The sequence below is a fragment of the Neomonachus schauinslandi genome, chromosome 13, assembly GCF_002201575.2.
Source record: "Neomonachus schauinslandi chromosome 13, ASM220157v2, whole genome shotgun sequence".
Classification (NCBI taxonomy): Eukaryota; Metazoa; Chordata; class Mammalia; order Carnivora; family Phocidae; genus Neomonachus; species Neomonachus schauinslandi.
Genome location: NC_058415.1, coordinates 93203381 through 93217308, shown reverse-complemented (window position 1 = coordinate 93217308; position 13928 = coordinate 93203381). Strand labels below are relative to the sequence as shown.

General features: G+C 53.9%; 1 protein-coding gene across 6 annotated transcripts in view; it reads left to right on the top strand.

The window, feature by feature from the left end:
- Positions 1-13928, top strand: part of PNPLA7 (patatin like phospholipase domain containing 7) — a 65418-nt gene that overhangs the window by 41602 nt on the left and 9888 nt on the right. For all 6 annotated transcript variants that reach the window (XM_021691079.1, XM_021691083.1, XM_021691080.1 and 3 more), the window contains 5 exons: positions 27-176; positions 7919-7982; positions 8184-8352; positions 9429-9611; positions 10348-10466. In XM_021691079.1, the coding sequence (XP_021546754.1) occupies positions 27-176; positions 7919-7982; positions 8184-8352; positions 9429-9611; positions 10348-10466 (685 nt within the window). The remainder of the gene's footprint in view (positions 1-26; positions 177-7918; positions 7983-8183; positions 8353-9428; positions 9612-10347; positions 10467-13928) is intronic.

Below are 13928 nucleotides of genomic sequence, written 5' to 3'. Positions count from 1 at the left end.
CCGACGCACGACCCTGTGCTCCGCAGGTCACCAGTTTGGGCTGCACACCACAGGCAGCAAGTGGGACTCGGGGAACCCCGCCAGCAACCTCTCCACGGTGGCTGTCATGCCTGTGTCCGAGGATGTGCCCCTCACCGCCTTTGCCCTGGAGCTCAAGCACGCCCTCAGTGCCATCGGTAAGTCCTGCCCAAGGCCACCAGGGTCCTCGGGAGCCCTCCTCCTCCTTTTTTTTTTTTTTTTTTTTAAGATTTTATTTATTTATTTGAGAGAGAGAGAATGAGAGACAGAGAGCATGAGAGGGAGGAGGGTCAGAGGGAGAAGCAGACTCCCCGCCGAGCAGGGAGCCCGATGCGGGACTCGATCCCGGGACTCCAGGATCATGACCCGAGCCGAAGGCAGTCGCTTAACCAACTGAGCCACCCAGGCGCCCGGGAGCCCTCCTCCTCTTGCCTCGTGGTCCTTCTGGTTCCTTCTGCAAGGGCAGTTACTGTCACCTTCACAGCTAAGCCTTGTGGATGCTGGGGAGAGGGCTGCCGGGGGCAGGAGAGCACCTGCCCGGCGTCCTGACAGTCTTGATGGCAAACACGGTCTTGTGGGTGCCTGGCTGGGCCTCCCTGCACCTGTGGCTCGGGGATCCCGCCTTCTACCAGGAGGGGACACTGCAGTGGCTGCAGGAGCTGACTGACCGTGTGGAAAATGCCCTCGGTTGGGGTCAGGGTGCTTGGGTAGTATTTCCAAATTCCTGACAGCCGTTAAACGTTGGAATTTGAGAACAAGGAATAGAAATTCCTGAGCTCTTAGGAATTCCCAAAATCTTAAAGTGTCTGTATTCCTTTTTTTTTTTTTAAGTTTTGTTTATTTGAGAGAGGGAGCGGGGGCAGAGGCAGAGGCAGAGGGAGAGAGAGAATCTCCAGCAGGCTCCACGCAGACTGTGGAGCCCGACACGGGGCTCGATCCCACGACCCCGAGATCGTGACCTGAGCCGAAATCAAGAGTCAGATGCTCAACCGACTGAGCCACCCATGAGCCCCAAAGTGTTCTGTATTCTTAATACTTTATTTATAAGTTTTTATATAACTGTGAGTGACCATAATAATAGTAGATCAACTTTCTGTGATGTGGTTATACTGAAAATTTCAGGGGTTGGAATTTTTAAAATGGCATAATAATAAATACAGTGAGTGTTCTATTACTGTCCTGAAACGGGATCTGTGAGAAGAGTGTGTATGTTAATACCCTGCCTGATGTAGACATTTGACAATAGAAAGCATTAAATAAATACCAAATAAAAATGATCTATAAAATTGGAAGATACTACTCTAGGTCCTTAAAACTTAATCTCAAAACAAAATTCCAGGGTGGTGGGGGGATGGGTTAGCCTGGTGATGGGCATTAAGGAGGGCACGTTCTGCGTGGAGCACTGGGTGTTACACGCAGACAGTCAATCATGGAGCAAAAACTAATGATGTGCTGTGTGGTGACATGACATAATAATAAGTAAAATAACAAAACAAAACTCTGAAACACAGAAGGCACTCGCTGTAACAGCCCAGCTGTGGGGGTCCTGTTCGTCTCCTGTTGGCGTCGCTCACACTGTCCAGGGCACGCAAAGCGTCCCCAAGTCCTACAGCAGAGATGTGCTGCTTTCGTAAAAGCTTATTCCGTTTTTTAAAAAAACTTTATTTTGTAATAATTACAGATTCACAGGAAGTTGCAAAAACAGTAAAGAGAGGATCATGTACCCTTCCCCCGGGTGACGACACGGTGGCACCCTGTCAAGGTCAGGAAGGTCACTGGTGCAGTCTGTAAGGCCTGCAGACGTCACCTGCGTCCATGTGGGCTCTGCGGCACCCTGACTCCCGGGTAGGTTCCTGCCGCTGCCACCAGGTGCAGGCCCCCGCCGCCCCTGCAGCTCATAACCCGGAGCCTGTTCTGAGAATACCCTAAAAATGGAGTCATGCACAGATGACCTCTGGACACAGGCGTTGTTGGCTCGGACGGTGCCCTTTCACTGTGGAGCAGTGAGGCTCTGTGACTTTTTGTGTGAAGGCTTTTGTGCGCACCTAGGTTTTCCTTTGTCTGGATCGATGTCTAGGCATGGGGTGAGTGTGGTCAGCGTATGTGCAGTCCTTCTAGAGGGCTGCACCCCTGCACGCTCCCACCGCCCCGCCCCTGCTTGTCCTCGCCAGCCCTCAGAGCTGTTACTGGTTTTTATTTCTTTTTTTTTTAAGATTTTATTTACTTATTCATGAGAGACAGAGAGAGAGGCAGAGGCAGAGGGAGAAGCAGGCTCCCCGCGGAGCAGGGAGCCCGATGCGGGACTCGATCCCGGGACCCTGGGATCATGACCTGAGCCGAAGGCAGACGCTTAACCATCTGAGCCACCCAGGCGCCCCTGGTTTTTATTTCTGCTGTTATTTTTTTTTTAGCAGGCACCACGCCCAGCGTGTCACCCAGTGTGGGGTTTGAACTCACAGCCCTGAGTTCGTGACCTGAGCCAAGGTCAAGAGTCGGGCGCTCAACCACCTGCGCCACCCAGGCGCCCCTTTCTGCTGCTCTGTTGGATGGGCAGTGAGAGCAGCTCATGGCTCCGTCTTGGTTTCTCTGATGGTTCACGATGCCAAATGTCTCTCCCCATACTTTTTTACCATCTGCACATGCTCTCTGGTGAAATATCTGTTCATGACGTCCTGTCTTTTGCTCTGTTTGTTTTCTTACTGTTGAGGTTTGAGAATTCCTCACACCCTCCAGACGTGGGCTCTTGGCTGGGCTGGGGGTGCAGCCCAGCCCTCTGACGCCCCGTCTGCTTTCACAGGCAGAACTCTAAGTTGTGGTGAAGTCCACTTTATCCATTTTTTTCCTTTTATGGAACATGCTTTCAGTAGCATTTCTAAAAACTCTGCACCGAGCCCTAGGGCCTAGGTTTTCTCCTATGTTTTTTCAAAAGGCCTGAAGTTCTACTTTTTTTTTTTTTTTTTTTAAAGATTCCATTTATTTATTTGACAGAGACAGAGACAGCGAGAGCAGGAGCACAAGCAGGGGGAGTGGGAGAGGGAGTAGCAGGCTTCCTGCGGAGCAGGGAGCCTGATGTGGGGCTTGATCCCAGGACCCTGGGATCATGACCTGAGCCGAAGGCAGTCGCTTAACCAACTGAGCCACCCAGGCACCCTACATTTTTTTTTAAGATTTATTTATTTGAGAGGACATGCGTGCGTGTGGCAGGTGGGGAGGGACAAAGGGAGAGCGAGAGAGAGAACCTCAGGCAGGCTCCACGCCCAGTGCGGCTTGATCTCACGACCCCGAGATCAGACCTGAGCAGAAATCAGGAGTCAGACACTTGACCGACTAAGCCCTCCAGGCGCCCCCTCAGGTTCCATTCTACATTTAACTTAATGATCTGTTTTGGAGCTAATTTTTATAAAAGGTGTGAAGTTTAGTAGAGGTTTATTTTCTTGCTTATGGATATTCAGTTTTCCCACCATCATTTACTGAGAAACGACCGCTCTCCCACTGAATGATCCTGGCACCCTGCCGAGAACCATTTTAGGTCGGTGAGGGTCCGTTTCTGGGCCTTCTCTCCCAGGCCCTTCTCTCTTCGTGTCGGCACCGCGCTGTGTTGATTGCTGTAGCTTTGTAGTAAGTAGGTCTGGAAGTCAGGAAGCGTGAGGCCTCCAGCTCTGTCCTTCTGCAAGACTGTTCTGCTCTTCAGGGTCCCTGAGATCCGTATGAATGTCAGGATTGGTTTTTCTCCATCTGTAAAAAATGGCATTGGGATTTTGACAGGGATCGCACTGACTCTGTGGTTCGCCCTGGGTGTCCAGGAGCTTCAACAACGTTCAGTCTTCCAACCCATGCACACGGGACGCGTTTCCACATACTTACGTCTTCTTTCACCTCTTTCAGCAATGTTTTGTGGTTTTCGGTGTACAAGTCTTTGGTCTCCTTGGTTAAGTTTATTCCTTATATTTTGCTCTTTTTGATGCTATTATAAATTATTTTTCTTAACCCCCTTTTTTTCTGATGGTTTATGGTCACTGAATAGGAACACAGCTGACTTCTGTGTTATTTTTATATCCTGCAACTTCATTTATTAGTTGTGGGCTTTTTGGGGTTCTCTACATATAAGATCATATCGTCTGCAAGCAGAGATGTTACTTTTTCCTTTCCAGTTTTGACGCCTTTTATATCTTTTCTTTCTTTCTTTCTTTTTTTTGCCTAAGTGCTCTGGCTGGGACTCCCAGCACACTGTCAGATAGAGGTAGTAAGGGTGGCCGTCCTCTCCTTGTTCCTGATCTTAGGGGAGAGCTCTCAGTCTTGCACCACTGTGATGTCCGCTCAGGTTTTTATGTATGGCCTTTCATATACTGAAGAAGTTTCTTCCCATTAATAGTTGGGTTTTGGTTAAGATTTTATTTTTAAGTAATCTCTACACCCCACATAGGGCTTGAACTCACAACCCTGAGATCAAGAGTCGCACGCTCCGCTGACTGAGCCAGCCAGGTGCCCTCCTTTTTATTTCTGCAAGATCAATAATGTCCCACTATCATTTCTGATTTTAATAATTTGAGTCTTCTCTCTTCTTTTCTTTATTCATCTAGCTTAAGGTTTGTCAGTTTTGTTGATTCTTTCAAAGAACCAACCTCTGGTTTCATTGGTTTTCTCTGTTGTTTTTCTTTTTTTTTTTTTTTAAAGATTTTATTCATTTATTTGACAGAGACACAGCGAGAGAGGGAACACAAGCAGGGGGGGTGGGAGAGGGAGAAGCAGGCTTCCCGCCGAGCAAGGAGCCCGATGCGGGGCTCGATCCCAGGACCCCGGGATCATGACCTGAGTCGAAGGCAGATGCTTAACGACTGAGCCACCCAGGCGCCCCCTCTGTTGTTTTTCTGTTCTCCATTTTATTTATCTCTGTTCTAATCTCGATTATTTCCTTTCTTCTGTTTGCTCTGGGTTTAGTTACTGTTCTTTTCCTAGTTACCCAAGGTATAAAGTTAGGTCCTTCATAAAAAAACTTAAAGTCTTAGCAAACTGAAGACATGGAAGAACCTTAAATGCATGTTACTAAAGGAGAGAAGCCAATCTGAGAAGGCTGCATACTGTGTGATTCCAACTCTCTGGCATTCTGGAAAAGGCAAAACTATGGACACGGTAAAGAGATCAGCGGTTTCCAGGGGTCAGGGGGGTGGAGGCATGAAAAGGGAGAGCATGGAGGAGGATTTTTAGGGCAGTGAAAATACTGTGTGATAGAACAGTGGTGGATGTGTGTCATTCCGCGTTTGTCCAGACCCATACAGCGTACAACATAAAGAACCCTAATGTGCACGCTGGACTTGAGTTCATCCCTAATGCGTCAGTATTGGCTCATGGACTGTAACAACGTACCACATTAATGCAAGATGCTGGTAGCCGGGAACGGGCTGGTGGAGGTAGGGGAGAGGAGGATGTATACGGGAACTCTGTGTACTTTCTGCTCAATTTTTCCATAGACCTAAATAAAAATGAAGTCTATAAATTATTTAAATAAATAAATAAAGCTAAGTCCTTGGTTTGAGATCTTTCTTCTTTCTTCCAAGCACGTTGGTAGCTCTGGGCTCCTCTCTCCACAGCCAACTGTTCCCTCCCTGCGTTTGGGATGCTGTGTTTGTGTTTCGGCTGGGCTCTGGGTTTCTCCTTTGACCTGCGGGTAGTTCAGGAGGGTGGTGTTTAATTTCCACACATTTGTGAATTTTTTGGTTCTCCTGTTACCGATTTCTAGTTTCACACCACTGTGGCCAGAAATGATACTTCTATGATTTCAGTCTTAAAGCTTACTAAGACTGGTTTTGTGGCCTAACATATAATCTGTCCTAGAGGATGTCTTGGGTTATGTTGTTGTTGTTGAAGTAAGTTCTGTGCCCGTGATGGGGCTCAAACTTACGACCCCGAGATCAAGCGTCGCACGCTCCAGGGACGGAGCCAGCCGGGCGCCCCTGGGAAGAGTGTTTGGTCCGCTTCTCTGGGTGATTAGTCTTGTCTCTGTGCATTGTGGTGAGTGTGTGGTGGCCTCTCCTTGTGGCCTCAGTTTGTATGCCCCGTGACTAAGAAGTTAGTTTGTTCGTTGGCCATCAGAGTGCCCTTTCTGTAGGTGCCCGCCAGGTGGCCCAGCATCTTTCTGTTGGGTTGCTGTCTTCCCCTTGGTGGTGGGCACAGTTCTTTATGTGACCCGGGCACAGTCCCTTGTTTGGGTGCCAAGACCGCACGTGTCTTTCTCTCTCTGTGGTTTGATTTTGTGTTCTTTTGATGACGTCTTTTGAAAACAGCAGTTCTCCGTTCTAATTCAGGCCAATTTGTCAGTTTTTTTCTTCCACCATTGCTGCTTTTGTATGTTCCTGAAGGAATTGCGTGCTGCCCCCAAGCATGAAGATGTTCTTCTAAACGCTTTGCGGTTTCACCTTTCCTTTGCAGCTCACAGTCCGTTGCCATTGCTTCTGGCGATGATGCCTGTAGGGTTCCTCAGCGGCTCAGACCCTCCTTTCGCGAGACTGAACTTGGCCCACTGCTGCGCTGGCATCGTTGCCCGCGGTCCAGTGCCCTTGTGCAGGTGTTCTCCCTTCTGGAGGGAGAGTCGAGGCTGGTGGCCCTTTTCTCCTGGCACGTGGAGGTGCTGCTCTGCTTCCTCAGCTTCCAGTGCTTGGGAAGGACTGTCCGGGAGCCAGGCCAGAGCAGGTTGGAGCAGCAGCGGACGCCCGCGTCAGCTACGCCCCAGGTGTGGGCGAGCCATCCTGTTTCTCTCCCTGCCCTGGACCTGCTTACCCCTGGCCTGCAGCAGGCCCTGCTAGGGACAGGGTTGTCTCCACAGGGGCTATGGGAGCCCAGAGCACCACCTCTGCTGGCTCCACGCTTCCCTGAGGGCCCCCTCAGAGCGCCCCTGAGTCTAGGCAGGGGTGTCCACACGGGAGACGTGCCCCAGGGGTAGGTAGAGACCAGCCTGGGGTCCCTGGCGGGCCTGAGGGCTGGGCTCCTCACGGTTCCTGCAGCCAGACACAGCCGCCAGCCCCATCATACCCTGTAGGATGTCCAAGAGAGGTGGCCAAGACACATCACTGCGGTGCCCAGCAGGGCCCGCCCTTGCAGGCCCGTGATGCAGCCCAGCCCTAAGAGGTCTCCCTCCCTCTGTAGGACCCCTGCTGACGACCAGCTAGGGCTTGTAGCCAGGAGTGCAGGCCCCCAGCAGGACGAGCCCCCTCAGCCCAAGCCCCTGCCACTTAGGTCCGAGACACGCATGCCACAGCTCAGCAGGGGCACCATCGTCGTAGGACACACCACTATTTCGTGTGCCTCTAGGAAAGCAGATGCTGCTAGTTAAAATATGATGCAATGATTTCTTAGTCTCACCTTTTAACGGAAGCTCTTGGAGAGCTCTGTACAAGAAGGAAGCCCTCAGGACTTCTGGGTCCTCTCCAGCCCAGGGTTGTGGGTGCTCATCTGCAGCCTCCAGTGCATGTGAGCCCCTGGTGACCTTTCTGCAGATTCTGTTGCTGGAACTCCTGGTTGGGCAGGCCGCGGCAGCTGTGTCCACGTAGGCATCATAGAGGAAAGATGCACGCTGATTTCAGACACACAAGATGTGAAAAGATGTGCGTCTCCACATGGGTGAATACACCAATGCCATGTATTGAATCCAGCCAGCCTTGCTCATCTGGGTTTGGGGAATTCTGTATTATCTTGCATTTTACAGGCTGTGCTTCCCATGCTCCTGACACACACACACACACAGTCTGTGTTGCAAAAATTTGAATCCTTCCTGTGCAGGCAACGAGACTGAGGTTCAGAGAGCCCCCCACCACCTGTTGAGGTTTTGTCTTCAGGCCCTGGGGCTGCTGGTCCCGGGAGCTGGGCTGTCAGGACAGTTTTCTGTAGTTAGTGTTTGTGTTTTCAGGCCCCATCCTGCTGCTGACCAGTGACAACATAAAACAGCGCCTTGGCTCCGCTGCTCTGGACAGGTACGCGGCCTCTGTGTGGGGACAGCCTGGCCCACCCCAGCCTCCTGCTCACTTTCCTGCTGCAGCAGGTCCAAGCATAGCCTGGCATCTGCATCCCCCACGCCCCCTGTGTCTGTGCATCCCCCCACCGTCCGCAGTGCCAGTGCCTGCCCACCCCCAGGTCCACGCTCTGGCATCTGTGCCCCTCCACATGTCTTCTAGTATCCACGAGTACCGGCTGTCCAGCTGGCTGGGGCAGCAGGAGGACATCCACCGGATCGTGCTCTACCAGGCGGACAGCACGCTAACACCTTGGACCCAGCGCTGCATCCGGCAAGCTGACTGCATCCTCATCGTGGGCCTGGGCGAGCAGGAGCCCACGGTGGGCGAGGTGAGCCGGCAGGCCTGGGGGTGGGCCTGGGCTGGCGGGGCCTCGGTGCGAGGGGCTGGCAGCGGCTGGGGCAAGGCAGAGGTGGGGGTAGTGGTGGCAGGCTGCAGGCTGGGCAGGTCCTGGTCGGGGCCCACTCTTCACACGCCTCTGTTTCTCTGTCTTTGCCTTTGAATGAAATATTTCAAGAACGCAGGAAAAGACAGATAATAGAAGCCAACACCCAGATCTCGGCCCTGCTTTGGAAACATTTTGCTGTGTTCAGCTCTGGTGGTTTCAGCACAAAGCAGGGCAGGTGCCCTGAAGTGGCCCCCAGGGGGCCTCTTGTGAAGTTGCGTCTTTTCTATTTTACTATGAATGTACACAGCACTGTTTTTCAGGTCTAAATTTGATAAAAATAGTGTCCTATTTTATATCCCTTTGAAATGTCCTTTTTTCCTCAACACTTAGGTGTTTAAGCTTTATCCATATTGTTCCACTCATTTTTATGACTGTTTAGTTTCCTATTTGTGAATACCCCACCATCTGTCTGTTCTCAGCTGTGAAGTTGCATCGTCGGCCCACTTTGTTTCCAGCTTCAAGGGTATGAAGTGTAGGCTGGCCATTCCTTCCGTGCACATTACGTTCCCCACCTCCTTCTCTCTGACCCTGGGGCAGCTAAAAATTACCCATCTCTGAAGCAGGTTCCTCTGCTGCAAGGGAGAGTGTTTGCAGATACGTCATTGAGAAGGTCACAGTGTGTGCCCACGAGGTGGTGGGGGGGCAGCAGATGGGGAGGAGGCCCCTCCCCTCCTGTGCACCCCCTCCGCTCCGTGCGGCCACTCTCCCCTAGCCCCGCATGAAGCAGGCACATGGCCAGGCAGACCCCGGGGTCACAGCTTCGACAGCCCAAGGGCAGAACACACACAGCTGAGCTGGCTCACAGGACCAGGCTGCCACCTGCCAAGGCCCTGCCCTTGACCCTCCTGCCTGTGTGGGGCGGGTCAGTGGGGCAATGTCCAGAGTGGTGTCTCTGTGACAGCTCACCCCTGGCCTTCAGCTCTGTCCTGCCTGAGCCCTCAGGCTCTGCTCTCCCGCAGCTGGAGCGGATGCTGGAGAGCACAGCCGTGCGTGCCCAGAAGCAGCTGATCCTGCTGCACCGGGAGGACGGGCCAGCACCCTCCCGCACCGTCGAGTGGCTGAACATGCGGAGCTGGTGCTCTGGCCACCTGCACCTCTGGTGCCCCCGCCGCGTCTTCTCCAGGAGAAGCATGCCCAAGCTGGTGAGGTCTGGGCGGTGGGCCGGCCCCATGGGAACTCCTGGCCTCCAGAACACAGCCTTCCTGACTTGCTTTGTGATTGAGTAGTGTATTTCCTTCACGTTCCCTCTTCGGGTCTCTGTAGTCTGAGCTTCTCGGGGCGCTGATGAGGGGGGCTTGCCTCTCTGTAAGCTCACATTTGCTTGAGCTTGATCTTTGGGAGCGGTACCTGGGAGATGGATGTAGCCCCCGTCCATCAGCAGGTGTCCGTCTTTGGGGTCGCAGAGGGGAGGCCTGTAGCCTGACAGACATGCTGGCACGCACGTAGCTCCACAGGGAGCCTGGGAGAGTTGGGGGATGGGGGTGGGGGAGGTCACCAGGAGGGGAGCCTCCTCAGCCCTGGGGCTTGGGGGCTGGGCGCCCCAAAGGCTACCCACATGCCACAGCCTGCCTGGCCCCGCAGCTCAGTGGACAGTGTCCTGATAGCCATGCCCTGGAGCAACCTCCACTTGGGGGTCTCTGGGGTCTCCTTCTGGGCCTTTGGGTGTGTAGCCCAGCTGCCCACACTGCCCCCTCACCCACATGCCCTGTAAGAGCTTCCTCCCGGGCAAGCCTGGGCACCAGGGTGCTGCCGGGGTCAGGATCAGACCCTGCTGTGCCCTGGAGAGGGCTCCGGGTCCCGAGTAGAGGAAACCGCCCTGGTCAGGCCACAGTGTGTGGGACTTGGCCCAGCCTCCCTGTCTCCTGGCCCCTCTCTCAGGTGGAAATGTACCAGCGAGTCTTCCAGAGGCCCCCAGACCGGCACTCGGACTTCTCCCGCCTTGCTCGGGTGCTGACTGGCAACGCCATTGCCTTGGTGCTTGGGGGAGGGGGGGCAAGGTGAGTCCCCACCCCGTGCGTGCTGAGGACGAGGGCTTTGAGCTTGTCCTAGGAGCAGTCCCCGTAGATCGGCCCCATGTGTGGCCGAGCAGTTTTCTGCACCTGGGTGCACCTTGCCAAGCAGTGCTCCCCATAGGCTGTCCCAGGTTTTATTTTTATTTTTATTTTTTTTAAAGATTTTATTTATTTCACAGAGAGACACAGCGAGAGAGGGAACACAAGCAAGGGGAGTGGGAGAGGGAGAAGCAGGCTTCCCGCCGAGCAGGGAGCCCGATGTGGGGCTCGATCCCAGGACCCTGGGATCACAACCCGAGCCGAAGGCAGACGCTTAACGACTGAGCCACCCAGGCGCCCTGTGTCCCAGGTTTTGACGGTGGCCAGGGCAGTAGACGATTTGTGTCTTGTTCTGATAGCCTTTGCTAGAGGTGTTTGCTTGTCTGTTAGCCTTTCGTGCCTCTTCTGAAAACTCTGTTCTTACCTTTTGCCAGTCTTTCCACTGGGCTCCGGGTGAGTTTCTTTCCGTTTTAATACACACTTTATGGAGTGCTGGCCTCATCTGCTTACAGACCTAGAGCAGCTTTCTTGAGTTCGGTGGGCTAATGAGTTCCTTAAATGACCGCTACCCCGTGTTTGTCACTCCGGCCCTTGCCACCTTTCTCCTGAACTTAAAGAGGGATCTGTGCCTGGAGCAGAAGTGGGGCTCGGGTGCACCGTGAGGAGGTGTGATGAGACCCAGGCCTTCTGCTGGCGAACCAGATGCTTGTGGGAGGGCAGAGCAGGACTGCCACGTCCGCGCTGGACCCCTGCCCCTCGGAGGGAGGGGGGGCGGGCACGGGGCCCCCGGGCTGGGTCCTGGGCTGGGGGGTGCACTGTGGGGTGGAGTCCTCACGCGCCCCCACCCCCCGGCCAAGTGAGGCTCAGGCTGTCCCTGGGCAGGGCCTCCTGAGCACTTTGCACAACCACCCGCCCCCCAGCCCTGCTGCTGGTGCTGGCCTCTCTCCCCAGGAGCAGGTGCCTGGCTGAGCACCTCCAGTGTCCCAAGAGCATCGCTTTCAAAGTGAGCAGGAGGAGGGAGGGGCTCGGAAGAACTGAGGCCCCTTGGGAGTGCCGTGGCATTTGGAGGGGGCACTCTCCAAGGTGTCTCCTGCCTGTGGAGCCAGACCTGTGCTCATACCTGCCGAATCATGGTCAGAGACGTGGTCCAGCCTAGAGGCCAAGGACCCAGACCCTCTTGTCTAGAAAGGACCAGGGGCGTGTGGAGGGCATGTCTGAGCCCGCTCTCTGCACTTCCCCACCTGGAAACCTCGGAGGCCTGGAGTCTGGCCTGAGGCCCTTACTGACAGGACAGTGGGTGGACACAGCCCCCACCCCTGATCGCCCCCGGACGTGGCCTGGCCTGGTGGTGCAGCATGAACTCTGTGCTCATTTGTGTGAGGCGACCCTCCTTGCCCTGGGTTTGTGCTTGAAAGCCGAGCCAGGGGGTCTAGAGAACCAGGTGACTTGCCTAATGTCGACGGACCGAAGGCAAGAGCCAGGGTACTTCTGCGGGGCTAGGACAGTGAGGTGGCCCAGACTCGGACCTGGTTTGTAGGCATGCTCAACAGCATGTTTAATGAAAATTTAGTTTTAGTCAAAACAATCCTTAGTTTAAAAGCCATGTGGCCACCCCCTCGCAGTCCTCTGCCCGTCTTGCCCTGACACCAAGTCCAGAGGTATCCCAGGGACCGTCACCTGCAGCGTGTTGTCAGCTCTCTGCTCATCTGCGTTTCCAAGTAACATTCCTGTTCTATCTGTTTGGTTTTTATCTGTCCCTCCATCCTTCATCTACCTATCGTCCGTCGTCCGTCTGTCCGCCCATCCGTCCATCCCCTGTCTTCTGTCTCTCAGTCCATCTCCCTCCTCACCACTCACAGTCCCAGTATGGTTCCCACACTGGCCCCACTGGTTGTCGCCCTGTCTCTTCCTCGGACAGCATGGCTCATTGCACACGTGTGGCTGTGTGTCCTTCCTCGCAGCTGCCCTTTGCTGTTTCCTGGGTGTCACGGATTAGTGCCCAGACCGCCCCTGGAGCGTCCGCCTCCTGTCTGTGCTTGCTGCCATCCCGGGCAGCTTCTGCTTCACCATGAGTGGGAGCCACACACCCCCCCTCAGGCTTCCCACCACCCCTGGGCTCTGCTGGTTGCTTCCCAGTCTGGCTGCTGGGACACGGTCTTGGAGTTTCCCTTCACTGTCATCCTGGGACCTGCCTTTGTCCCTCCCAAGTTCAGCTCCTTTTCTGGATTCCACACCTCCCTCTTTCCTGACACATTCCTGATTTGGGTAGCGTTCCTGCTGTATACATTTCCTTAAAAGAAGATGTTTGGCAAGTAAAAGTTTTTGTTTTCGTTTTTGTTTTAAGATTTTATTTATTTGACAGAGAGAGAGACACAGCGAGAGAGGGAACACAGGGGGAAGTGGGAGAGGGAGAAGCAGGCTTCCCGCTGAGCAGGGAGCCCGATGCGGGGCTCGATCCCAGGACCCTGGGACCATGACCTGAGCCGAAGGCAGACGCTCAACGACTGAGCCACCCAGGTGCCCCTTGGGAAGTAAAAGTTTTAAAAGGCTGCGTAGCAGAAAATGTCCTCAGTGACGATTTGGGTGTGGAATCCAAGCTGGAAGTAATTTTCCCTCAGAATATCTAAGGGATGCTGCTGCCGTTGTTTTCGAACTTCCAGGGTCCCTGTTGGGACGCCCAGTGGGGCCTGTTTTCCCTCTGAAAGCTGTGGGAGGGTCTCTTAGTTCCTGTGCCTGCAGGGACTTGGCCATGTGCCTTGGGAGCAGTCCATCCATCCACTACACTGGGTGGGCTCCAGGGGCCCTTCCAAATTTGGAAATCATGAGCTTCAGCCCTGGGGAATGTTCTATGATGTTCCCCCACCCTGGGCTCTGTCCTCTGTTCCTGGAGCTTCTGACGCTCGGTCAGCCATCCGAGATGGGCCCCCAAGCTCACCTGTCTTTCTTCTCCCTTGTTTTCCATCTCTTTTTGTTCTGCTTTCCAGGTGATTTTTCTCAAATAGATCTTCTGCTAAAATATTTCTAATGTCTGGGGCGCCTGGGTGGCTCAGTCGGTTAAGCGTCTGCCTTTGGCTCAGGTCAGGATCCTGGGGTCCTGGGACCGAATCCCACGTGGGGCTCCCTGCTCAGGGGGGAGTCTGCTTCTCCCTCTGCCTGCTGCCCCTGCTTGTGCTCTCTCTCTCTCTCTGACAAATGAAGTCTTTAAAAAAAAAAAAAAACCTTTAAAAAATATTTCTAATGTCTGAATGCTTTTTCCACGGTTTTCTCTCTTTGTTCCTCAAGTGTAATGCTGACTTTCTCTGAGAATATTCATGCAGGTGTCTCGCTCGCTTGCCTCGCTCTGCTCCTTGCGGGCTCGCGTCTGGCCGCTCAGCCCTCCGAGTGAGGCGGTCCGCGTGCGCTAGGCCA